The 27,734-nt window shown below is 31.4% G+C and overlaps 1 protein-coding gene across 1 annotated transcript; it reads left to right on the top strand.

Annotated features, from left to right (window-relative positions):
• Positions 1–16,385: 16,385 nt before the first annotated feature.
• On the top strand, positions 16,386–24,514 carry LOTGIDRAFT_172258 (hypothetical protein; the record flags this gene model as incomplete). Its single annotated transcript, XM_009048838.1, has 8 exons — positions 16,386–16,424; positions 16,638–16,863; positions 17,564–17,715; positions 18,403–19,165; positions 19,642–19,779; positions 20,255–20,641; positions 22,526–24,204; positions 24,485–24,514. The coding sequence occupies 8 exons, from the start codon at positions 16,386–16,388 to the stop codon at positions 24,512–24,514; spliced, it is 3,414 nt and encodes a 1,137-aa protein (XP_009047086.1).
• Between the last annotated feature and the right edge of the window lie 3,220 nt (positions 24,515–27,734).

The following is a 27,734-nucleotide window of genomic DNA, read 5'->3' as shown; positions in this document are numbered from 1 at the left end:
GTGGCATCAGAAATTTCTTACCTTGAAAATAAGCGAGAGGGATGAACGCTGGTTTTCAAAAGCACTGGTCATGGCATGAGAAATTTTCTGATTTTTACAATTTATAGGAAAGGGTCCAAAGGGTTTTACTATAAATGTTAATCTTGTAATCTTGAAGGTGTATAATTTATTGATAGTGTTTCTCTATCAGCTATAAATAATGTATAACTTGGACTCTAATCAAGGTATTATTACCTCTAATAGTTCATATCTGGTTTTATCTGACTAGACTCTAATCAAGGTATTACTACCTGTATTAAATTATATCTGGTCTTGTTTGATTTGACTCTTATCAAGGTAGCACTACCTTTAAAATAGATAACAAAAGTATAATTACCTTCTTGAAACGCCTAGTACAAATGCACAATGGGGTTTTCAAGTCTGCTAATAATTTTATTAACCCCCAAAAGAGGTTAACAGGGTAAAAAGTATAGGAATGATGGGATAATAAACCAAGGTGTGTGTACAGCAGACAGTACATGTTAAAGATCTGCAGACTAGGTTAAGCAGTCTCTTGGTTTCTCACATTTCTCCAATGAATTAAAAAATCAGATGTGTCTGGAAAAATGACATTAAGGGACAAGATCCCTTTAAGATAATTTACAAGGTAGAAGATATAAAAATATTTTTAAGATATCTTGACTGACTGGAACTTATCACTAACATATAGACACAAGATCGAATCTCTTAGTAGGACACGTCCACCCCTACATGACTGCAGCCATTCACTTGAAAATAAACGTTAATTTTGCTTCACTAGTAAAACTAATTAGAGGACAGTTTATGGTTTTGTATGTGGTATCCTACTGGGATACCTATTCAATAAGGATAGATGTCCAAATAGAATTTAAAGTTTGTGACAGTATGTAAGGATTTGAAGCTAATATGCTACAAAGATTACTATTCATTTCAAGGGCATTTCTAGAAAGTATAAGGATAGATTTCAACTGGATATATGGATAGATTTCAAGTGAATACGATTTGAATCTTGTGACAGTTTAAAGAATGTGAAACTGATATCTACTAAGATTACTATGCATTTCAAGTGGCTATCTTTAGATTATTTCTATAAGGATAGATTTTAACTGGATAAATGGATAGATTTCATGTGGATATGCTTTGAATTTACATGATAGTTTACAAGGAATCTGAAACTTACATTCTACTAGGATAGCTATTTATTTAGGGTTTTCTTATGGATAGATGGATTTTGATTTTAAGCTTATGGATGGAAGAGGGTGAAGATGTTCTTTACAGGATAATTTGGTAGTAATTATAGTAAACCTGTTAAAATAAATATACCAAACAAGCAAATATGTATCGAATTTATTTTCTCTAGTTAGTTAAATCACATCACGGCAATATACAAACAAAAATATTGAATTTTTCACTTGAGCTTCGTTGTTCAAATGATTAAACCAAAACATTTGTCTTTTTATTGGTTATATCTAACTTCATCTGAAAACTTCATTTCTTATTGTGTTGTCTTGATATCAAAGGATTTTAGAAAAATTTAGTGATTTGAATTTGGGAATAAGAGAAATCTAGAATTTTGTGCCCTTAAAAACTGGAAATGTGGTAGATATACAGGAATTGGGATTTAAATCTTTTGTTATTATTAGTAGTATAAATGAAGGAAAAGATGCCTCTACATCAATTTTTCAAATTTGTAGAAATCCATGGAAGTTAATGAAGATATAGAGAAATATTGTTTGAAATAAAGTTGTACTTGCTAATTTTTTGACTGAATTTAGATTGAATGTGTTTTCAAAATTTTAGTAGTTTAAATCAAGTTTGAAATGCCCATTTTTTTCCTAAGATTTTTGAATTTTACTTTGATTTGAAGTTCCCAAAAAATCACAAAAAGTTAAAATTATTTGGCTTTCTGAACAAAAATAAAGTGAGATATATATCTACAGAACAAGGGTAGAAAATTCAAAGTTAAAAATCTTCATATTAATTTCTTTTCATTAAAATTCAAAATTTTAAATTTTATCAATTTCCACAGAATCAAATATTCAGTTAAAATTTGTCTTAAATTGCTACTCTTAAAAACCTGAAAATTAGAAAATTGTACAAAATCTTAAAATAACTTTATGGATTTTAAAGTTCAAAGACTGCTCAAATCAAACGAAGGTTAAATTATGCAGAAAAATATTGAAGTGTTGATCTAACTGATAATATTATAATTTAATAATTTAAAATATTTATGAAAATTTGAAAAGAAGTGTGTCAGCAAGTACAAACAGAAATTGTGACCAGTTCCTTTTTCCCAGTGTTCAACAATAATGGTTTTTAGTTAAAGATCATGGTTTACAATTTTTAGATGTCAATCATTCCCTGACTTCAGAAGGGGGATTGTTCAGCTAAACTAATCAGTAATAATGTTCAGAGCTTTTAGTCACCTTAGGCATGTATAAACATAATTATTCGTGTTAAAAAAATTACATTGACTCCTTCCTATATTGTAGAATGATTCAAAAAGACTGGATAAATATTATTCGTACACCATAATTCCTATTAGGCCTTTTGGACAATATGAATTTTGTTCAGTTGTAAATGTTGAAAAGGATGATATGGAATTTGTTTCACCATTAATTATATTTTTAACCTTTTCATTCTGATGATAGAATATTTCAATTTGTACACCCTACCACTTTAAATTTATATTTAAAAGTCAATGTACTGTTTTTAATGTCTTGATTGTTTCGACATTTGACTAAACTAGTGGGTGTGTGAATTGTATATAATATTTCAATTTTTGTACCGAAATTTTGGTGATTTCTGATTTTACACTAGATTATTGTGATAAACACATAGTTTTTTGGAGATTTGGTTAAATTTTTTGAATAAATTTTTGTGATTTTATTTTAAATTGAATGGATGAATCATGAGATTTTGTATGTGTATTTTAGAGTAGAGTAATTTTTGGATCTGTAGGATTTGGTTATAGAAACATAGTTTCTATTTGCACCATTCTCATGAGAAAGAGATTTAAAGAGGAAGTTCCAGACTTTTAGTAATTTTGAAATTTCAAAGAATTTATGAGACATACTAAGTTTACAAAGGATCACTTCTTCTATTGACATTAGTTGAAAAAACTTATACTGACTTCACAATATTATCAAACCCCATTTATTGTTGAACACTGGGAGAAAGGTAATAGTCACTATGACTGTCTGTTATTAATCTTGCACATACTACCCCTTTAAAGAATTAGGATTGTTATTGACTGTGATTTGACTAATTCAGGATTATCTTTAATCTGGTTTAATTAGATTAGGTATTCACTGATCAGACATCTATAGAATATGTGTTAATTTCTCAATGTTTATAGCAATGATCTGAACTGTTGCAATTGTGCAGTGTAAACAGTGGATATGGATTAATTATTTTATTAGGAATATTTACAAAAATCAACAGCTACTCTTATTAAACAGTGAAAATATTGGAATTTGCTTGTGTTTGTTTCTTGATCATTTGTCCCAAATGATTACAAACACTATTTGAATCAAAATTCTTTAACCCTGTGGTAGTGCTTTCTGCTTTCAGCTAGTTTTAGAGATAAAGTTCAACTTTCAAACATACTTATAGGACTATAAGGCATATGGTGATATAATTCTAAAAAATTGTCAATGCTTAAGAATGAAGTTTTTTATTTTTTAGTGGCCCACATGAGTGATGATTTATAAAAAAAGTAACATTTAATTTTTATCGTGACATTTACACCAGATTTTTGAGATAATATGACGGATATGATATGATTTATCAGTTGAAATATTTTTATGAAACGAAATGAAATGTTCGACTGATAGTAAGGTGTGAAGGTTAAAATTAACAATTGGTTTAAAATGTTTTAGGCAGAGAATATCTAATGGAATCAATTAGTGTCTTCCTCCTTGATTTTTAAATTTGCAGTGAGTGCCTCCACTGAAGATTGACAAGTGGAGGTCATCAGAAAATTAGACTATTTCAGCGTGTATCCCTACTGAACTTTGACAAGTGGAAATCGTCAGACAACTGTAACTTTTCAGCCTGTGTTTCTACTGAAGTTTGACTTGTAAACATCTTCAGATCTGGACTGTTTCAGCCTGTATCTTTTCCTAAGTTTAAAAAGATGAGATCTTCTGTAGACAATCGAAATATTTGAAACAATGAGAATATCAAAATGTAGAAGAATGATAACGCAAGGGAGACCATTTCAAACTTAGATACAGAGTTAGGATATTTTAGATAGTTGACATTTTAAGCCTGTAAATATCGTGTTTCAGTGGGTTATCGTGTTAATTCTTAGAAATGTCAACATTATGTTTTAAATGTTGTAGGTATGTATTTGAAGGGACATAATCATATATTATAGATGGTCATCATCGTTAAAATACCAAGTTGCTTTGGTTTACTTGGTCAATATGGTTTTAAGTAAGGAATGGGCTGAGGAAGCAAAACAACCATGTCAACTTCTTAACCATTAAAATTACGTTTGTGTGTGTTATTTTCATATAAGAACCATACATAGTTTCATATGGATCTACAATTGAATGATTTGTTGCTATGGCAAACATAAAGAAAACTCTGACAAATGTAGGCATGCCAGGCAGAGTATATAATGATAATGGTGTATATCTTTTATTATATCTTATTTCGGCCCTATTTCTGTCCACTTTTCATTACTTTAAATTTTGTACTATTTTGTGTTTTTCAGGAGGGGGATGAGTAGTGCCACCAAAAGGGGGGTAACTCCCGTCACCTCTACAGGAGGTGTCAAAACTCCTCCAATGTCGAGAAAGGGCATTAACAATGGGTCTGGGCCACCCTCGTTGACGTACCAGGAGCCACATGATGATGTCAACATGAACCAAGTTATTGAGGAAAATGTAGAACTTGAAGTTATTTTACCAGACGGACAGTCAGTTACTAACGTGGTGGACCATGGGTAAGTATTTTTTTCGTTTTAATATTGTTTGAATATCTTTTGAAATGCAGATCTTGATGTTTTGTTTCTTGCTTTTTGTTTCCTGAATTACTACATTTGCCATCTGATGAAATTCTTCCTTCAAATCAAGACCTAAATATGCAAATTGATATTAATGAGTATATCTAGTGATTGATTAATAATTGGTTAATGATCTCATTTCTTAACGAGTTTTAACTAATTAGAAAGCATCTCACCTAAATGACACCTTATCATTGGTATTTTTAATTTTAAGTACGAAAGAATTTCTTGACTGGACCATTATCTGAATTTGAACAGATTTGTACCAAGAGTGGAGTTGCTTCCCTTTCAACTTCAAATTTGACTGATGTATTCACTATTTCACAGTTGCTATGACACGACACTTTATAAGTACCAAATTAAAAAGTACCCTCTTGACCTTGGCTTACTTTCCACTATTACACACTGTTTGACATTATTGGTTTTGAACTTTATTACATTCATGTATTTCTTCAGTCATGAAAGAGACAGGTGTGCCATTTTTTTTACCAATCGAACATTAGTCTCAGAAACCCCAATTTTTTAGCGAGGCCAATCAGTAATAGTGTTCACAGCTCACCGTCGAAATTTGAGCTTTCAAATCCATGTGTGTCCAGAATGATCTGTATTTGAATGTTAAAATGACGTCAATTTAAGATACTCTGTGATATATAGAAAAGGCATTATAGAAATAGTAAGTAAAATTCCTAGGTTGAAGTATTTTTAAATTATTAATTATGCAATTATAGTACATTTCTAGTATTTCTGAAGACTATTTACATTATTATATTCAACACTATAGTCAAAATGGCATATTTGTCTCTTTAAGGACAACGACCAATAATTGCCATATATAATGCCCTAAACCCTTTTTAATACTTATATTGGCCTAAGTAAAGTATAAGCTACAGTAAATAAGGGTTATTATGAAACCAAGCGATTTATTGTGTTGGTTTTCAAGGATGAACAAGATTTAAAGTAAATTTGACCAAGCGAAACCTTTCTATTCTTTTGTCATTCTCTTGACCAGATTTTAATCTAAAAATCTTGACATTTTTTATCTATGAGAAAGGAATGTGTTGATTCAGTGTGGATTTTTTTTATTGAATTTTGTGGTAAAATTGAATTTGATTAACATAAATTTAGATGTTACAGGTTTTCGTAGTTTTTAATTGGTAAATGTGTTTGCTTCTCGAGGAAAAATGATATGGGTTTGTCAATTTGTCTGTTTGGGTTTGTTTTGGGTCAAATTTAAACGAAAATTTTATGAGCTTGGTTGATTTAGAATTGTGATTGTTGAAAAAAGCTGTGAGATAATCATTTCTCCCAAAGTACACACATTTTCAGGTTTCCTTTGGTCTTGGTGTGTATCTTAACAATCAAAGTGAAGAAAACTTATAACAAAGTTGAGATCCTATGTTAAGGCTAACTCCCTTGAATGGAAACTGAAAAAAATCTCACGAAAACCCATATTTTTGAGAGAGAATTTAGATAAAATTCCAATTTTTATGAAGCTTGCAAAAGAGTCCCTTTTAAAAGATTAAGATTGTTATACAGTGATTTATTCTGATTATTTTGACACAAAATATTATTCAAATTAAGACTTTATTTACAGGAATAGAATTTCATTTTTATCACATAATGCATATTAAAAGATATTAGTAATTTTAGGAGGATGGATGTTTAAGGGTTAAGTTACCAATGATGGCTGAGAAAAGTGTGGAATATTTGTGGTTCAGTGATGTGTGAATGTTAAAATATTGGCTCCATCTTCACAATGTAAGCTATTACAAACTGTGTTGAATACCTTGACATCATTTTGCATTTTTTTTTGCATCACAGCATGCAATGATATGATTGGACTATATGCTAGCAAATACAGCTAATCAGAGCCGCTTGACAGAGATTTCACAGTGGAACCCTCTTAATTTGCTGACCGAATTAAAAAGTGTTATATATAAATATAATATATTATATGCAAGTAGAGATATATAAAAATGAAAGTATCTAGCGCTATAAATAGTAATAAATAGTAGGCAATAGGAGGGCCAGGTATAAAAGAAATATAAGTAAATAAATGAAATAATATAATAGAGTTATATCACACCTCTTGTCATCTAGATTTATTATGAATCCTACATTCTTGAGGCTTAAAGGGAGTTTCTCTATTTAAACAAGGCCTAGAGAATTGATTTTCATGATTTTCTATTTTCATTAAACAATGAATAAGATAATATCCAAGCACTTTTCAGAATTGAAATCTATTGACCTGTTCTCATGAGCCAATTTAGACTGCAAAAACTGGAAATGAAATGGTATCTTAATCTTATTTTTCTGTTTTAATGATGGATTAATCATGAATGACAACACGATGCATGGTCTGATGAGGTAAACATTGCCAGGACTCTTTTTCAATTGCCAACTTTGGAGGGGTATTAACATGGTACAATCTGTAGCCTCGGTTTATTATCTTACCAAACGACTAGTTGCTTTTACTATGTCAGCCTCTCCAACCTGCAACACTGACAGGGGAAAAAAGGTTGGAAAAGCAGACAGTTTCATGCCACAACCCTGGACCTCTCATTTAACGAGCAAGCTCATCGAGGTTACCATTATAATCACTGATTTAATGTGATAATCAATGAATAAATGATGATATAAACTGAATATACAATGTACAATGAAATTAGGCAGTCTATCTATCATAATTAATAATATAAAACAATGAATTAAAAAATTGGCCTATCTGTCTGTAACAATAGCTAGTAGAGGACAGTAGTAGTTGATGTTATAGGTGGTGATTATCTTACATACATAGTGTCTCAGTTATAGATTGATAGGAGTGACTGGATACTGTGTCTACTTACCTGGCCAAATAACTTTGTCTGGAGTATCTACTACTTTATCTTTGGAACTGTTTAATATTGTTTGGTAGGTCTTTAAAATTTGTCAATCTGTGTCATCCAGTGTGTTCACTGCTGTCTTGTCAACATTTGCTCTACATAAGGTACATTAAGGAGTTCACAGGTGTGTTGAACACTCTCTTCAATGAGAGATCATTAAAACTGTTCACTGTTGTTTTGTGAACATGTGTTAAACTGTAATTAGTCCAAGTATGATTTGTTAAATATGTTCATTGTTTCCTTATTATGGTAGGGTCCACTCCTATATTATCTATATGTATGGTTTGTGAAAGGTGTTCATGGGTATGTGGTGTTCTAAGCTAAACTGAATTTTGCTGTATGGTTTGTTAAAGGTGTTCACAGTTGTATAATGTTTCAGTCCTTTACTGAGATCATTAAACATGTTCACTTTTATATTTTTTTTAATGAAAAGTGTTCACCGGTAGGCCCAAGCTTTTACCATATACATGTATGGTGAAAACTGTTCTCTATTGTTTTTTGTACCTGTATTTAGCAAAGAGTTTAGACCAGGTAGAGTTTGTTAAGAAAGTGTTCACTACTATACTGTCATTAAAAGTGTTCACTATTGCTATGTCTTCCTGTAGTCAATTGTATGTACAACTTTCTCAAAGAGTTAAACAATACAGCTATCTGTATTATTGAGTTATAACTTGCCCATATATTGTGATAGAACTTTTGATTATTGTGTTTGGTGGAACATTTTTGTGATATTATGTGTGAATTGTGATAGAACTTTTGATGAAACAGGTTTGTGGTTTGCAATTTACCAAAGTCAGTTTGTGATAGACCTTCACAAATTTCTTCTGAAGAAAGCTGATGTCAGAACTTTGTCCTTTGAAACAGTTTATAATTCTGCAAACTGTGTTATAAGAAGTATTTGCAGTATTTTATGTGTTTTCTGGTGAGAAATTTATGATATAATTCATAGGTGCTATTTTGTCAGTGAATATATGTATTTTTTCACTGGAGCAAATATGCGAGCTTTTTGTTGTTGTGGTTATTATTTTGTGTCCTAAAGGTTTGAAGTCATTGTGCTGGATTATTTATATAATTGTGATATTGTGTCCAGACATAACATCATCTTGATTACTGTGATCTTTACACCCTCTAGTATGGCTTTTCTTATCTTACTATAACATTTTACACAATCTAGGTTGGCTTAATGCTGTTTCATGTTCAGACTCTTAAAATTGTGCCCTTTTGTATAATGATCAGTTGTGGAAAATCAGTTTAAAAGTTGTATATTTTTATAACCTTACCATTGTTTGCTTTGTCAATTGACTGCATTATGTACAGAATGGAGTATTTTGTGTGAAAATTTGACGTGTTTTGTTTAAATTTGTTAAAGTTTTAAAATAGGCAGTTATGTTGATTTTGTATTCAACTCAACAGTGTTTGTAGATTGTTAGTCAGCTTTCAAATTCACGATTTTACAGTTTGTTCTGATATAGTGGAGATTTGGTTATATTAGATTAAGATGGGAGTATATACTGATTTTATCTCTATAGAAATGAATATTAAGCAAGACCAATTTATTTTCTTGTTGTATAGATCCTCCAACCTCAATTTTACAGAAATCAGAAAAAAGTTCTTTCATTCTTGATTTTGATTAAATCAATACTGAGAAAGTAAGAGAATCTTGGCTTTCTTGGGGTTTTATTCTCTCTCTCACTTGCCTTTCACACAAATTTGGTCTTCTTTTTCCCTCAAAAAAATCTGTAGAACAAGAAAATAAATTTCATTAATCCTATAATTTTCAGAACAGAAGGATATCAACTTCATTTCAATATATCTTAATAACCAACAGAACAGTAGGATATAAACTTCATTTCAATATATCTTAATAACCAACAGAACAGAAGGGTATAAACTTCATTTCAATATATCTTAATAACCTACAGAACAGTAGGATATAAACTTCATTACAATATATCTTAAAAACCAACAGAACAAAAGGAATATAAACTTCATTTCAATATATCTTAATAACCAACAGAACAGAAGGGTATAAACGTCATTTCAATATATCTTAATAACCAACAGAACAGTAGGATATAAACTTCATTTCAATATATCTTAATAACCAACAGAACAAAGGATATAAACTTCATTTCAATATATCTTAATAACCAACAGAACAGTAGGATATAAACTTCATTTCAATATATCTTAATAACCAACAGAACAAAAGGGTATAAATTTCATTTCAATATATCTTAATAACCAACAGAACAGTAGGATATAAATTTCATTTCAATATATCTTAATAACCAACAGAACAGTAGGATATAAACTTCATTTCAATATATCTTAATAACCAATAGAACAAAAGGATATAAATTTCATTTCAATATATCTTAATAACCAACAGAACAGTAGGATATAAACTTCATTTCAATATATCTTAATAACCAACAGAACAAAAGGATATAAATTTCATTTCAATATATCTTAATAACCAACAGAACAAAAGGGCATGAAATGAAAGAATTTAAAACAGTTGTACACACAAATCAAATTAAAAACTTTGTTACTTTTATGGCCATAAAAAATGGCTACATAAGCCAATTTGTCAAACGTCAAATTTAATTATGCTGAAACATGTTGCTGAATAATTTGATGCATGGCTTCAGTTTTATATTTTAGAAAAGTTATGTAAATTTGTAGTGGATTTTACCCTATGGATTATTTAACTATTTTGCCAATTTTTTATGGAGAGATCATTTTGGTATGTATTAATTATCTATTGTCAATTTCTCAATTACTCATTGAAATATTGTCAACTTTTGGACTTGTAGTTGTGGACTACAACACATGAATTGCTATTTGCATTGGTCGATTGTCACCTATGATCCTTTTTTTAAACAATAAACGACATCCAAAACAACATAAGGTGATACATAGGTAGGAGCTACACAGAATTTTCATATCAGTATATGTATATCAATCATTAATGAAAAAGTATTTCATCATGAAAAGTGGTATCAGGTGTCTAGCTGAACATTCCTGCAGTTGTGACTAATTATAGTATGATGAAGTTAGAGTTTCACCGCCAGTTGATAGTGATATTGATTATTGATTGATTTGACCTAATTCCTGATATCTATTAGTTTGAGTTGTGTATTGTGTTGTGTTTTGGTGTGTAGTGTCCAGGTCAACAAGTTTAACTGACTGATCAAAGACTTTTTCAGAATACTTGATGCAACTCTGAAACTATACTTTTCAGCTTTAAGTTCTAATAGCTCATGTTTACTAGGTATGAGTTCCTCAACTTAGCATCCCTTCAGAGAGTCCACATACCTAATAATGTTTATTTGGTCTATAGGTTTCTCAACTCAAGGTCTCTTCAGAGAGTCCACATAGTTAATAGTTTGATCCTTTTATGATGTAATAAATTTGCTTGGTAGTGGTTTCAGAAATTTTTGCCCAGAAGAATCCAACTCACAACACCTTAGAGCAAAGTCAACCCAACTTGTAGCAACTAGACATATCAGCTGTTTTTGATCATTGATGTGACAAAATAGACAGTTTATTGATCAGTTTTACTATTTGATTGGTTGACATTTAATGTTGAATATAGGACAACAAAGCTCGTTATTATTTTGTATCTAATTATGGTAATTAATTAACAATGTTCATTAGTGAGATCAATAATGGCCTGGTAGGTCTGTGATATATTCAGGACTCTAGTGGATTGCATAATACAATACATTAGCATTTATGTGTTAACTAGTATATCATATATATTAATAGTAGTTTTACTTGCTATTTGTCTGCACCTTATTGTGTTTATGAAGACTAAAAATATTATTAATGTAAATACCTACTACCTACTTTGAATTGTCACTATACTATTGTCTGTTAATGGATTTTACTATTGTGATTGAATGTAGAATGTAAAAGATTTTTTAGTATTAGAATGAAAAGTTTGTTATTTTTAGTATTAGAATGAAAAGTTTGTTATTTTGAGTATTAGAATGAAAAGTTTGTTATTTTGAGTATTAGAATGAAAAGTTTGTTATTTTGAGTATTAGAATGAAAAGTTTGTTATTTTGAGTATTAGAATGAAAAGTTTGTTATTTTGAGTATTAGAATGAAAAGTTTGTTATTTTGAGTATTAGAATGAAAAGTTTGTTATTTTGAGTATTAGAATGAAAAGTTTGTTATTTTGAGTATTAGAATGAAAAGTTTGTTATTTTGAGTATTAGAATGAAAAGTTTGTTATTTTTAGTATTAGAATGAAAAGTTTGTTATTTTGAGTATTAGAATGAAAAGTTTGTTATTTTGAGTATTAGAATGAAAAGTTTGTTATTTTTAGTATTAGAATGAAAAGTTTGTTATTTTGAGTATTAGAATGAAAAGTTTGTTATTTTGAGTATTAGAATGAAAAGTTTGTTATTTTTAGTATTAGAATGAAAAGTTTATTATTGTCAGTAAATAAGAATGAAAAGTTATTGTCAATTATGTGCAGTATTACAGTATTTAGTTTGCAGTTTAGTCCGATTGTCTTAATGTTCTTTTTTTTTCATTTGTTCACCCTCTGACTTTGGGTTTTTCAGGAATCTTTCGACATAGTGCTGAACAAAAAGCAATATTAGTGCTTAAAAATTAGGAAAAAATAGTGTTAAAGATGTTATAGTAAAAAAAAACTTTGACTATTTGTTAAACATTTGCTGCAAGAGACTAAATATTACATATGATGCTGCTACAGTGATTTCAGTCTTAAGTGAATACTTATTTGAAACTAAGTAAAGTTAGTGATTCTTCAGTCTAGTGCTATCCTACTGACCCTTTTGTAATTATAGTGACTTAATTTACATCTAGTGCTGATCCAGTGACTCGTGTAAATGATATCTTAGTTTTTCTTGTAAATATAGTGATTCAATTTATATTTAGTGCTAATGTAGTGACTTGTGTAAATATTCTAAGTTAATAACTAATATATGAAAACCAACGACTCAGACTAATGTAAATAATATTCAGTCCAAGTGACCCTTTTGTAAAAATAGTGACTCGATTTATATCTAGTGCTTATCTAGTGACTCGTGTAGAAATAGTGATATTGGATTTAACAAGGATTTTACGACAAAAAAATAAAAATGTTTCGAAAAAAAAAAACCAATGTTAAGGATAAAAAGGTGAGAGGTTTTCTGATTTTTTTACGATATTCTGTCAAATTTGAAATTTTAGCATTTTTGATTTCAATTAGCTAATTCTCATTTGTAATCTCTGCATCCTTTTCAGAAAGGCCACTTGTTATATATAATGTCAAGGTCAAACACAGTTGCTATTTTGATTTGACCAATGAATTAAAAGATGACAGATTTGTCAAAATTAACATGAAATTCTCCTCACGTTGAATGACACCCGTCAAGCTTTCCTGAATATATAAAAAAAAAAGATTCTGATGAAAAGCCAAGGCATTTCTTTTATATTTTGGACTAGAATTTTTTCTGTAAAACGATGAAAAGCCATTTTAATATGAATAAATAATGAAATTTTGAAAATGCTAAATGTTCAAATTTGACAAAAGTCAAATGATAATCCATTTTTTTCAGCTTTTGTTAATTTTGAGTCGATTTTTGCAAAAATGACAATTACATTTCAGTATCCCCATGTTGGATTTATTGATTCAATTGGCTGTCAAAAATAAAGTGAACCCCTCGAATTACACGCTTGTAGCCATCTCTGAAGAAACAGGTCGACAGATTGATTATAAAGCTAATCAAACTATCGGTTCCCTAGAAACAAACAAGTTACGTCTCGTACCCAAAAAATCTGAGACAGGAAAGTCAACCAAAAGCAAGAACCAGCCGTTTGAGGTAATGTATCAATTTAGTAATGTCAAAATTGTTTACCACTACCAGAGCTTGTATGCTGTCTGTCTTTCAGAAGAAATGGCAATTTTACGTCAGTCGGGGGCGAAGATCGAATGATAAAATTCCTACAAACAAAGATATTGTGTCCAAATTGAATAATGACATAAAATGAGAAAATAGCGTGAAAGGTGTAGGACCCCATAATTTACACAATACCCTTTCATAAATATATTTAATTTAAAATGGAAACAAAATCATGTTTAAAACAACAACAAAAGTGAAAAGGCAACATAATTAAATAATGAAGCCATATAAAATGAAAACAAAAATGGCAAAAAAAGAAACAATTAAAATTTCAAAAACAAAAGGTAAAGGCATGACTTGTATAAATTGTATAAAGTAATAAAATCTAGTCTCAATGCATCTTCACAATGTCAAAGAATAACTCAGTCTAATACCTTGACATCATTTGGTAGTTTTCTTGTATGTTTTTATAACAAAATATATATAGTTCATTCTCATCTGTTAATCAAAACATAAGTTCATAATGCAGAAAAAGTCTTTCTCTCGAGGGCTTTGATTGGTGTCTCGCTAGCAAACAATTAAATCATTGAATTTACAAACTACCGTGATGCAAGAAAAATGGCAAATGATGCCAAGGTATTAGACTGAGTATGTAATACCTTGATATTGTGAAGATGTTCTTGTATTTAAATTGAATGAAGTAATAAAATCTAGCCTGAGGGATTATGTCTGTTTTGTTAGTTGTTCGTGTGTTTGTCATGTTTCAACTACCAAATAACAATATAAGCCACCTTCTGATTATTATTATTATTAAAATTACAATGAATAGGATACATTCTTGTTTTGTTTTTTCATCCCCTTATTATAATACAGTCAACTATGAAAGGGGTCAAAACTACACTATTTCAAACATGTTCCTTCCCTGAAACCTTAAGAATGAGTTTTGTAACAATATTTTGACCTCAGTGTATTTTCGTGCAAAACACTCATATTTTCAGGTCCAATAAAATAAAAAGAAGAAAACAGTCTTTGCCCAATCTGGTGCAGATAAGTGAGATGTAAAACTCCATCATATTTCATAGATAAAATATAGGACATGGTGGTCTTTAATATTAAAATATTTAGACTAGAATAGAACAGGTTTATCATGGACCTTGGCAAGTTGCCATGATGTTCGTCATTAGTTTTACTTTAAAGAGACACTTGAAACTATACTATATACACCTACATTGTTACAGGTATACCTTGACATACTGGACAATAAAACCTTCATACAGTGGGCATCTTATGTCATTTAATATACTATATATATTATAAATATACACCTACATTGTTACAGGTATACCTTGACATACTGGACAATAAAAACCTTCATACAGTGGGCATCTTATGTCATTTAATATACTATATATATTATAAATATACACCAACATTGGTACAGGTATACCTTGACATACTGGACAATAAAAACCTTCATACAGTGGGCATCTTATGTCATTTAATATACTATATATATTATAAATATACACCTACATTGGTACAGGTATACCTTGACATACTGGACAATACAAACATCAACACATTGATTGATAAAATGTACAAATATTGTTACTAGAGCTGGTTATCACCAATGATGCCATGATATGATACATTTCAGTATATTGCTGGGATAAAAATTAACATTTTATCTTCAAAGTTTTTATATATATATTAATTTTATATCTTTATAACTGTGATATTTGGTAATGTAGTTGGTAAGAATGATGAACTGTCTTATAATTAGTTTCCAACAATTGAAAGTCTGTGAAAAAGAATTCATTACAATTACATTTACCAACTTTATAAAATCCACACTTTTTTATGGAAGGAGAAGTATCGTCAAGTATTGACACATGACCTTGAGATATTATAATTGTGGCAATTTCCTATCTCATTGTATCAATTATATATTAGTGCTGGCACTAGTTGTTACATACTGACTATAAATATAACCTGTATAAAATGGGCATCTGTATCTCTACAGTAAAATCTTTCGGTGTGTCACCATTCTTATAGCTCTGATAAAAACTAAGTCAAATTGACACAAAACCTTTTTGAATAAGAAGCTACAATAACTATACAGTTTTTAAATTCTCAATAACTTCAGGCCAAATTTGATACAAAATAGTGACGAACATGTGAATCTGGAAAAACTTGTTTCTTGTCAAATATTTTGGGTTGATGGTAAATTTTAATGAAATTAGTAATCAGAAAGGAAAACAGTGAAAACTTGGATGAAATTTCAAGATTTTCTGTTGTGATCTGTTGTTATTTTCCTAGAATTACAAGGAATGGAATGAAATAGAGTTTTACATCTTCTATTTCTACACCTAATTGGACTAATAGATGTCTTCTAAACAAGAATGGAATAAAAAGAGCTATATTTTTTGCAACATATGTGGAAATCTAACTTTTATGTTGAACATTTTGCTCTGGCTATTCAAGGATTGTGATTAAAATTATATCAAAAGATGAAAGTCACGACAATTTAACATAAAGAAATAAATTATAAATAAAAACAACCAACATTTATATGTAAAAGGAAATGATATAATATCAAAAGTCAAAATGGAAAAATCTGCCATTTCTGTGGTTCATATAGAAAATGTAGGTATTCGAAAAAACAAAAACTTCATTGATACCTTTTTGATCGCTAAACTTTTGGAAACTGTGGTTATCAATATTTTATTTTGAGTCTTGTTGGACGTCAAGATGTTTTTAAATTTATTGAATTTAATTGTGGGGTATTCAACTTTTCATTTTAAATTTTGAGCAAATTGAAGAATTTTAATTTTAACCAATCATCTTCCTGTATTTCAGATGACCCACCGTTTTACAGTTAATCTACCTCGTAACCAGAAAATGGTAAACAGAATCAGCCCAGCCATGCCGCTATCAGAATTATTCCATAAAGTGTGCCAAGAAAAGAATCTTAACCCAGCCAACTACCAATTTCAGCACACACAACAGCCTGGGATGCGTCTGGATCTGGGCAAAATGACAGTTGGAGATTTGAAATGTAATGAAGTTAATTTCGTTAATTGTGGTAAGATCCCTTTATTTTCTGATTAATCTATAAAAGCTTATGTTTGAGAGAAAGAAAATTTTCCAAAAAACAAACCTCTTATATCATCAATATTAGTATGGTATTGTAAATGATATTGTAATAACCTATCCCATGCCTGCGACTAAAAGGGATTGTTGAAAGGTTGTTAACTGTCTGTCCAATACACTCATAGGTTGCATTAGCACTAATCTTATGTCCTGTTAACTTCTGTGGTTTGGAAAATTCAATTCATGACTACATGTAGATTATGATGTCTCCAAAACAATTACCATTCATTGAGATTTATCATAGTGGTCAAGTTTTTCAAGAATTGCAGGACCCACTGTCATCAATGATAACTTGAGAATGGTGCAAAAAATTAAAGTATCCTACACTCATCCAAAGATGACAAAACCTTTTTACACTCCCCTTTCATTTTAAGTTTAGTCTAATTGGTATAATGCAGTATTATCTTTTGGTTTAGTTTTCAAGATATCTAGTTTATACTATTGATCTGGTACCTATAACAAAAGCAGAATTACTTTTAGAATGAATTGTATAGTCAAAATCAAAATTCTTAGATGCAGATTTTGTAGCTTAATAGTTTTCAAGAATTATCCATCTAAAACAGTTTTCACATTGACAAACTTGTCTTGTGAAGGGAGAGTTAAAATCTAAAAGAAGCTTATCTTTATTTTAGCAATGATGGATAGTGCTCAGTCCATGACTGATCTAAATCGTTCAGAATCAGCCAGACGTGAACAGCCCACGTCTTATATGCCTGGTGCAGCAGAACCCAAGAAAAAACGTGGCTTTCTGTCGTTTTTAAAGAAAGATAAAAAATTTAAATTAGTAAGTTACTTTTATTATTTATATGAAAGCAAGATGTAACGACATTGTGTGTGAAAGGGATAGTTTGACCATTTTTAGGGTTTGCTTCAGGTCTTGAATATATGTAAATAATCTTCAGAAGTACTAGAAAATCACATAATTCCTTCAAAAATACCTCAAATTAGGAATTTCACTTTCTATTTTTATATATGTATAGTCATTTAAACTTTAAAGTGCAGATAATTCTGGACACACATGGATTTAAAGGCTCAAATTTTTTTGTTAAGACTATTACTGATTAGTTTACCTCAAGAATAAGATACAATTGATCAAATGGATGGCCAACCTGTCCCTTTAAGCTGTACTTAGTGTATTGCTTCTTCTATTTTTTACTAGCTTCTATAATATCACTCTGTTACAGAGTACACAGTACTATAATACCTTGTCTATTTCCACCTTTAGGCTAAATTGGCATTGTTCTAGGACCACAGCCATTTCTGAATTGTATATCAACAGGGTTCAAAACAAAAGTTGGTTTTTAGAATATCTTTAGGTCCATAGAAATGCATGATTTGGTGATGAACTAAAAATGGACATACTTCCCTCCTATAAAATACACTAGATTCAATTTTGAATTTGATGTTTCACTTCGCATGAAATTAATTAACAAAACTTGAGATTTGAGATTTAAATTGTTTTCAATTTCAGAATGAAACTGAACAGAGACTAGAAGCTCAAATGCATGCAAATTCCCAACAGAGTTCATCAAAATCAGGTCCACGACCTTTAACCCCACCTGCAGAGCGTCGAAATGCAGGCAATATCGACGCTACACAAGGTGTGCGTCCTAAATCAATGTTTGTATCTTCCAAACCAAGTGAACTAGAAAATGGACATATTGGTGTTTCCAAGGAGACCACATTACCTAGAGTGCCACCTAGGACAGGAAAAAAACGACAGGCGCCATTACCACCTCAGCAAAATCCTACGCCAGCTCCACAGCCACAAACAGTGGAGGTTGTAATCAAAGATCAAAATCAGGAATCAAACAAAGGGGAACGAAGAGTTTCAAAAGCCACAGAGGGTAAAACTGGACAGGACACCATTACTCAGAGACTCCATTCACGAAATAGTTCAGATTCAAGTGGCTATCATGAACTAACATTAAGCGGTGCCGAATCACCTGAGGCAGGACGGGTCAAAAGTACATTTAAAACTAGTATTGATACTACTTCAATAGAAAGTGTGGACAATAATAACGACAGTGGCATCACAGACATTTCATCCCATAATACTAAATTATCAACTAATCAGATGTCTGCCGGTGATAGTCAGACATTACCAAGCAAAAGTGCGATTCCAAAACCACCTCGGCAACGTTCCCATTCACTAGAGCGTAACCAAGAACAACCGACACAGATTAAACCGTCGGCTAAAAAGAAACGAGCACCAGCACCACCTCAACCATCAGGTAAGTGTTGTTAATCTGTTTATGTGTTCAATGAGTTGGCTTACTTTACTCATACATCTAAGGTTCTGTATTAGTTAATCTCCTTTAACAGAATTACCTGTCTTGAGAAATATGTATCTAAAATAATTGTCATCATGAGATGAACTCATGTTCACGAACTAGCTGTCCTGATGAGAATTTTGTATCTGAAACATATATCAGCAGCTTGAGAGAGCTTTAGTCAATATACAAACCAGATGAAGAGTTTGTATCTTAAACTTGTCAGCAGCTTGAGATGAACTCTTGTCAATAAGTGATACGATATTTTTTCTTGTTTCTGTTTGATGAACTGTGTCCATGTGTGATAAACGCACAGGTTGGTAGGTGAATTACTGTCTGCACAGTTTTCATTAGCTCAATAAGTTAAGTATATGTAGAGTCAATTTAAAAACACCTATAAATGTCAAGCATTACTCGTGTATCTCATGGTTTTGTAGTTTCAGTTAAACCACTGCCTACACATGAAGAGGCGCCATCTATCATAGAAAATACTAGTCAAAATGATCAACCAATCAGAGAGCCAGAATCAGATATTACGCAATTACCAGAACAAGTTGAGATATCTACATCACAAAGTAAGTTGTCCTATTTCCCAAAAAGCATGTAACCGGAAGACTTAACCACTTGCTCTAGTTGTTTTGAGGAAACACCCATGTCCCATATTTTATTGATGGTAATATCATGGAAATAAAGTTTGAAATCTAATGAATCTAATTTTCTTATTAACATCCTGAGCTATTTTTGGTACAATATACATGCTATTATGAGATGTGAAATAGCGTGGGTAATCCTGGATAACTTAAGTTATTGGATGTTTGGTCAGGTTAGCTGGTAGATAGGATCCTTGACAACCTGACAAGTAAAATCGAGAGGTTTGGCCAAGGATCAGCTGGTAGAAATAAACTTTGGAAACCTCAGTATCTTTGTAAAATTGAAACTTTTAACAAAAGATTTGAAAAATATTGATGTTTTATTTTTCCTCAATATTACAGCAGACACAGTGGTAATTGTGTGTTACAAGGTTTCCATCTTTCATGTTTTATTTTTTAGATGATGTGGTAGATAATATTGATGGTGTAACATTGAACTATGATGAGGATCAAGATGATGCTTCACATGACGTTCTTGATGTTGATATGTCACATGATGATCGTGACTTGTCATATAATGGTCAGGACATGTCACATGACGAACACGACATTTCAAATGGTATGATGGCAGAAAGGGCCTCACTATGTAGTGAAGATATCGACAACATATTAGTAGCAGACCCAAAGCCAATGCGTCCTTGTTCATTCATAGCTCCACCCCCACCATTGGAACCACCCCCAGACTTAATTCAGGACAATGAGAAAAAATATGTGGATAAAGGTGTGGTTGTCAATGACGACAACGCCTCACTTCCATCAGCTAGTGTAAAAGGATCACCCTCAAGCAGTAAGTATTAACATTATTAGTTATCTCCCTTTCTAAGGTTTTTCTAATTTTTGGGGATTTCTTATAACAAGTTTCTCTGAGATTATTTGACAGTATTGGCTATTTGATAAAGCAATTCAAAGACATTTTATGCTCAAACAGCCATTTAAAGACCAACAATCCATTTTATTTTGAGATATTTCAAAAAGTTGGTCTAATGAACACAATGTCTGGCTTATATAGTTTTAATTCTGTTTTCTACCTTAGACTCAAAATAACTGAACATGTTAATGTTTTGAATCCTACCTAAAGAAAATTGACTTGAACAAAATTTGACTATAGTATGGCTGACACATGTTAAATGAGAAAACTCTATTTATGGAATGCTAACTATGTTTATTGGGTATTGGGAAGTGTATTTGCACAATGTGGTAAAGGATTTGTTTACAGCATGTTGTTGGGGAATGGAGCTATATCAATGTTTTATGTTGTGTTTGTTCAGAAGACTAGATCTAGATTCAATATCTCATCTTGGACATCAAAAATTGATCTTAAGCCATTACAATTTCTCATCTAAGAACTTTTCCTCAGCTTTTAAAAGTATGCAGCAGAAAGTCATGTGTTGGTAGTTAAAATACTAATGATTTGACTCTTAACTACCAAATATCTAACTGTCTCATACTGTGAAAGCTGTGACTATTGTGATAATTGTTTTGATTATTTAGGCTAGGACTCAAATTTGTAAATATGTCTGTAGAAAAAAAGTGCTCTTTTGCATGTTTGAAAAAAGGTCGTCCCTCAAAATTAGGATCTAGATCAAGTCTGAAGAAATCCTGACTTAACCTACAAATATCCCTCTCTTTCCCCATATAGCTCACAGCAGACTTAGTAGTCGCTCCAGTATGGAGTCAACCACTATTGAAGATCTGGGCCTCGATTTTGAGCAAACCATAGCATTAGGAGAGGAATATGCGAACTCCAATGAAAAAGGTATAACCGAATCATGTGACCTCCATTTGGGACCATTCATGTAAAATCAACAATATTTCAAAAAAGAAGTTTGCTTTATGACAGAAAATTTGTCTTATTTTGGCTGTTTTGACAAATTCTTTTTTATATTTTCATGTTTACCTGAATTGTCTCAATATTTTCCTAGACAGTGATTTCTAATTTGTTTTCTTAATTAACTTTTATCTATAATTTTATATTTAACATCTAAATTAACACCCTTAATATTTGAGTATTTTTTATAACTTAATTAAACTCTCGTAATTTTGTTTTATCGTTATCATCTTTCCTGCATCCACTTAACTTTGCATATAACATTGGATCGTAACATTACAAATCCTGATGTGTCTATACTTTCCTGGTAACCTAACATCCTATCCCATCCATTTTCTCTTTTTGTGTAAAGTGTGCTCAGCTTTAAATGTGCTTGGCCTTGCAAAAGTTTATCAAAACACGTTAGCAGTTTTTTACCACACTGCTGGATGAAATTTTTCTTGGGTGTTTTTAGCTATGGACTATGTCTCAGACACCAAAATTTTGTTCCTGAATGAAAACTTCATCACCCCTGAAATAAAAGGTTGTATTTCTCCCTATGTATACTGAATGTTAAACAGGATAAATTGTTGTCTACAATGTAGTTACATAAAAACTGTAGTTTGAATATTTAATGTATATATGCTTGTACTGTGCGCAGTTTTTTCCCCTTAAAGGGTCTACCAAACTGAAGGTGTTCATTTTAGACAGTACAGCATTATACAAGCTTGTGCAATATATTCACTATTATATGTTTTTTATTTAATGTATTTGAACACAAGTATTGCTGCACTAATAAGACCTTTGTGATTAATAAATAGGTTAAATAGAAATAAAATAATTGGTTAATTTTTATAATTTTAGATCCAGGTTATAAAAATGAAATGGCCATGTTTGTAGAAAATATGTCCAATTTGACAGTTGGTTCTGATAATGGTAGCACCAACCAATCAGGAAGTGTTACTCCAACGATGCAGGATACAGAGGAATCGGAGACCGGTTCAGTAATTAATCACCAAGCATCAGCTAGCGACCCAGATACAGAGTCCTACACTGAATCAGAAGTGAGCACTCAAAGTGACCTCGATAGACGTGAACAGGAGAGACAAGCTCGTCTTAGTTCTATATTTAGTAACAATACTGATCAATGGGAAGATACTCCATCCCCACCAAGATTAACAGAAGAACCTAAGAAAATAGGACATGCTATCAATCAGAAATTACTTAGTCCTGACGCAGACAATCCCATTAATTTCGACTTCACACCTCCAACTGAGTTTCAAAACGACTCTGTTGTCACAGAATTACGGTATGATGAACCCCAGATGTCAACTGCTCAAAACAAGAACAATAACTCCAAAAATTACGCATCGGATGAAGAAGAATGGACAGAAACTGTGGAAGAGGTTGTCTACCATCTTGGACCAAAATCTTCCTACACATTTGGCGGAGCATTGAAAAATATTCCAGACACAGAAACCAAAAGAGAACTAGATTCATCTAGATCTACGTCTACCGTCTCTGCCTTCACCTTGTACCAAGAACCGAAATCAAAAATCTCCCAAAGGACAACACCAGTTGTGAAAGAAGAATTTGTTTTGACAACAAATGATTTAGCAAAAGTAAACTTCGTAGCTTCACCACCTATGTCGAATAAAACTTCAAAATCAAGTTATCTGAATGGACGGCCAACAGGGTACTCATCAAACACTCATAATCTGGATAAGGGTAATAACTCTTATCAAGCTAATATACGTTCAGAACGAAGTTACTCACCTGATGTAGTGAGGGACAATTCTGACAGACACTCTGGTAGTTTTAGCTTACCAGTCATGAGAGAAACACAACATTCTCCAAGCCCTGTAAACGTCTTTACTTCATCTTCTAGTTTAAACATGGCTGCCCCAAGGGAACTAACTCCATCTGGATGGGTCGTCAAATCAGAACCGAAAGAAATATCGTCTTCCTATCAGTATACTGAAAAATCTTCCGACAATTTGTCACCAAAGCATCAAGTTGCCACTTCCACATATTCCCGCCTTCTGACTCCTTCTGGTTGGCAAGCAGCACCCTCCAGTGATGAAAATTCTCCATCAAACAGTCCATCTGTGAGTCCATCTATTAGTGATTCAATAGAAGAGTCAAAAGTAGCTCAGTATGAGCAATTAGAGGAACAGCTGAAGCAATGGCAAGAGCAATTGAAAGTGAATGAAAACATTCTGGCGAGTCAGCAGTTTTCAGCAGAAAATCAATCACTACAAGCTCAGATGCAGTCCCAGATCGAGATGCAGAAACAAATGATGGAACAGCTACAAAAAAGTATGTCGGCATTAACTAAAGACATTCCAGCTAATAAACATGCTCCTACCCCACCACCAGCACCTACACCTATACCCCCTCCTGCACCCCAACCAGCATTCCAGTTGAAGAAAGTCTCAGCAACCAATCGCCCTCCACCAAAAAGATTTGAGCCTCAGCTCGATCCCCGTGAAGAACTGATGATAGCCATTAGAAGTTTTGGTGGAAGAAATAGTTTAGAAAAGGTAAAGATTCAATTTAATATTTTTGTATTTCAATTGGGTTGAAGTGGACAATGAGTAAACGCTGGAAGGATTTAAGTCTTCTCAATATTTTCTTTCCAGTCAATTTCATTTTTCAGAATGAAAATACAAGTGTGAAAGTTTCTGACATCCAGGAATGTTGTCACTTTCTCCTAAAATTTCTTTTGATTGCATATGAACCAAGCTCCTGATTTTTATTTGTGAAAAGCGATACAGATAATACATTTCATATCAATTTTAACTATTTATTTTGCTTTTTCAGGTAGCAGTTCAGAACACTAACTGGAAATGAAGTTGGAGTAAAAAGTGTACTTTGTTAAAATCTTCAAAATTGGAGATATTAATGGAATTTTTCAAACATGTATGGTGCAGATTTCAGTGGTGCTGATGTTATTTTATAATTTTATTGTGAATTTATTAGAATTATGAAATATGGATATAATTTTGTGATGCAAAAAGTTTAAAAAGCGTTGTGTAGAATTGTTTCTTAATGGACATAAAAATTGTGATCTTCTGAAAGATTTAGAGTTTTGTAAATGCTGGTTTACATATCAGTGATATTGAATGTGAACATATATTGATCTACACAACATTATGGATCCTGAAAATTGGAGTAAGTTGGAAGAAAAGTATGGTAAACTGAGGAGAATGCGTGCTTTTAAAAGTGGGAGACCTGATGCCCTTGTACGATTGGGTGTTCAATTTGGTAAACCTTTCAGGAAGTTCTCATTAACAATAATGTGGTATGTTGAAGAAGTATCATTACGTTTTGATATTCTTCTTCTTGTTAAAATATGAAGAGTGTGATTTGGATAAACATCAGAATTTGAACTTGACCCTTTGATATTCAAAAGGTTTTAAGACGTAAGGGAAAGTGGATGATTTAGTGCAATGATGTGCAGATATTAGAATATTACTTGAGTATTAATTTGTGGAATTCAGAATGTAGGTAAACAAATTAAGTTGAAATGATATGTCATTTTAGTTCTGTTAATTACAGCAGTAAGTTTGTATTTAATCGTAGATTTCTTTATTCTGAAAAGTGATACAGGAAGATTTAATTCTATCAGCTTATATATAATTAGACCCCAATATCTACTTACAATTGTTTATGTACAAATATTTTATGATATTATATATCAAGTCTTTCAAGTTTAGAATTTATTTTATGGTAAGTTTATGTATTTGATACATTATCCTCATCAGGACAGCTATATTTGATAATAGAGGTTTACTTTTCAAAATTGGACTAAACACATATGAACAAAGGATTGTAATAGAGTAGAGCTCACCTCTTGCTGGGAAACATGTTTAGGGCATACAATCCTCATCAAAACAACTGGTTTGGGAATAAGGGTTTGAAATATACAAATATATATAAGGGTACTTATAATCCTATATTTGAAGTATTTAACCAAAGCCATTTTATATAAGTAATTTTTGAATATTACAATGGTCATGTATTAAGATATATATATTAATTATATTAACATATTTTGTATTTTACCACATACATATAATAAAATTTGTAAATAAATATCATTACATGTATTTGTATTAACATGATTAATTAAAAAGCAAAAAGGTTACCAAGATTTTTTATTAAAAAAAACAGTGAATTTGTATTTAAGGTATTTATAACTTTGTATTGTACCTAAATATTTTTATGACAGTATTTGTAATTTGTAAATTATGAAATAAATTTATTTGTTATAGAGGTAAATTTTAGTACCCGTAACATTTTTGAATTTGAAATGATGAAATGTCATTTTGAAAATAAAGTATTTTGTATTTTATTTACCACATTACATGTTTACCATTTAGAAGTACAAATTTAAGTTACAAATGTCATATATTTAATAATACGATAAAACCAGTTATAAAAAAGTATAGTTTGTATTTAGCAACAATCGTAGAGAAACATAAAGGTTTCTATGATAAAATGTAATGAATTTGTAAATACATTTGATGAATTTGTAAATAAGAAGTATATAATTGTAATTTGGAAGTGAGGTTCAAAGGATATTATTTTGTTTTTAACCATAGAAACTGAGAAATAAAAAGGTCACTAAGATGAATTTTTGGTTACATTGAAATAAATTTGTAAAAAAATTCATTCATGTTATTTTGTATTTTATGAGAAAAAATATTTTGTATTTCATGATAGTAAAATGAAGTACAGTTGAACTAAGATATTTGTGAACATCCATGTAAAACTCAAAACATAAAGTAGAATGTTTATATATGTTTTGAATATTACATGAAAATGCTCAAATAGCTTTGCTTGGCTATAACAAATGTGTATATACATGTATGTAATGAAAATTTTATATTTTACTAGAGCAATTTTGAAGCAACAAACAAATTTGTAAATACTAGAAATTTATTTTGTATATTTAGAGCTATATATATCTATATTACTGATTTTAATCAACGACAAACGAAATAAACCATTATGTTACCATGTCTTTTATTTCAACTCCAAGTGTAATCTGAAAGTATAACACATACAACCATGTATGTCATGTGTAATGCAAAACTATGCTTTATTTCATATATATTTCATCATCTTTTAATATTCATCAATTGTTTTCAAATCTTTTTTTTTTTTCAAGTCTTGCTCTTCATTTTTTCAATTTGCATTTGCAAAACTTCATTTTCATATCCATTTTGGACTGAAACCCCAACCATTTCAGGTTACTCTTTGGAGAAACGAGTGCTTTGCCCATCAATTGATGAATTGAGTGTGCCCTCGTCACCATAATGCATCACAAGTTGGCATCACATTCATTTGTTATATGGAGTAACAAGTTTCACGTTGATTGTCTTTGGCTTCACATTGGAATGCAATTTTCACTGAAGTGCATGGGGGGTTTATATTACATGTCTAGGTAAGAAGGATCACCCCGAGACATGTTTAGGGAAGGGAGATCATGATACATCTCTATTGAAGGGTGTTCACCCTAAGGGGAAGGGGGATCATGATGCATATCTAGGAAGGGGGATCACTCTGATACATGTTTAGGGAAGGGGGATCACTCTAATACATGTTTAGGGAAGGGCGATCACTCTGATACATGTTTAGGGACGATGGATCACTCTGATACATGTTTAGTGAAGGGGATCACTCTGATACATGTTTAGGGAAGGGGGATCACTCTGATACATATCTAGGGAAGGAGGATCACTCTGATACATGTTTAGGGAAGGGGGATCACTGATACATATCTAGGGAAGGGGGTCAAGATACATATCTAAGGAATGGGGATCACTCAATGGGGAAGGGGGATCATATTAGATATTAATGGGGAGTCATGATACATAACTAGGGAAGGGGATCACTCTGATACATGTTTAGAGAAGGGAAGGGGAATCTCTCTGATACATCTCTAGGGAAGGGGGATCACTCTGATACATATCTAGGCAAGGGGGATCACCCTAAGGGAAAGGGTATGATACATGTTTAGGGAAGGGGGATCACCCTAAGGGAAAGGGGGAGTCATGATACATGT

Source organism: Lottia gigantea (genome assembly GCF_000327385.1).
Source record: "Lottia gigantea unplaced genomic scaffold LOTGIsca_129, whole genome shotgun sequence".
NCBI classification, from domain to species: Eukaryota; Metazoa; Mollusca; class Gastropoda; family Lottiidae; genus Lottia; species Lottia gigantea.
Note: the sequence above shows the minus strand (reverse complement) of the source record. Positions and strands in the feature narration are given on the sequence as shown.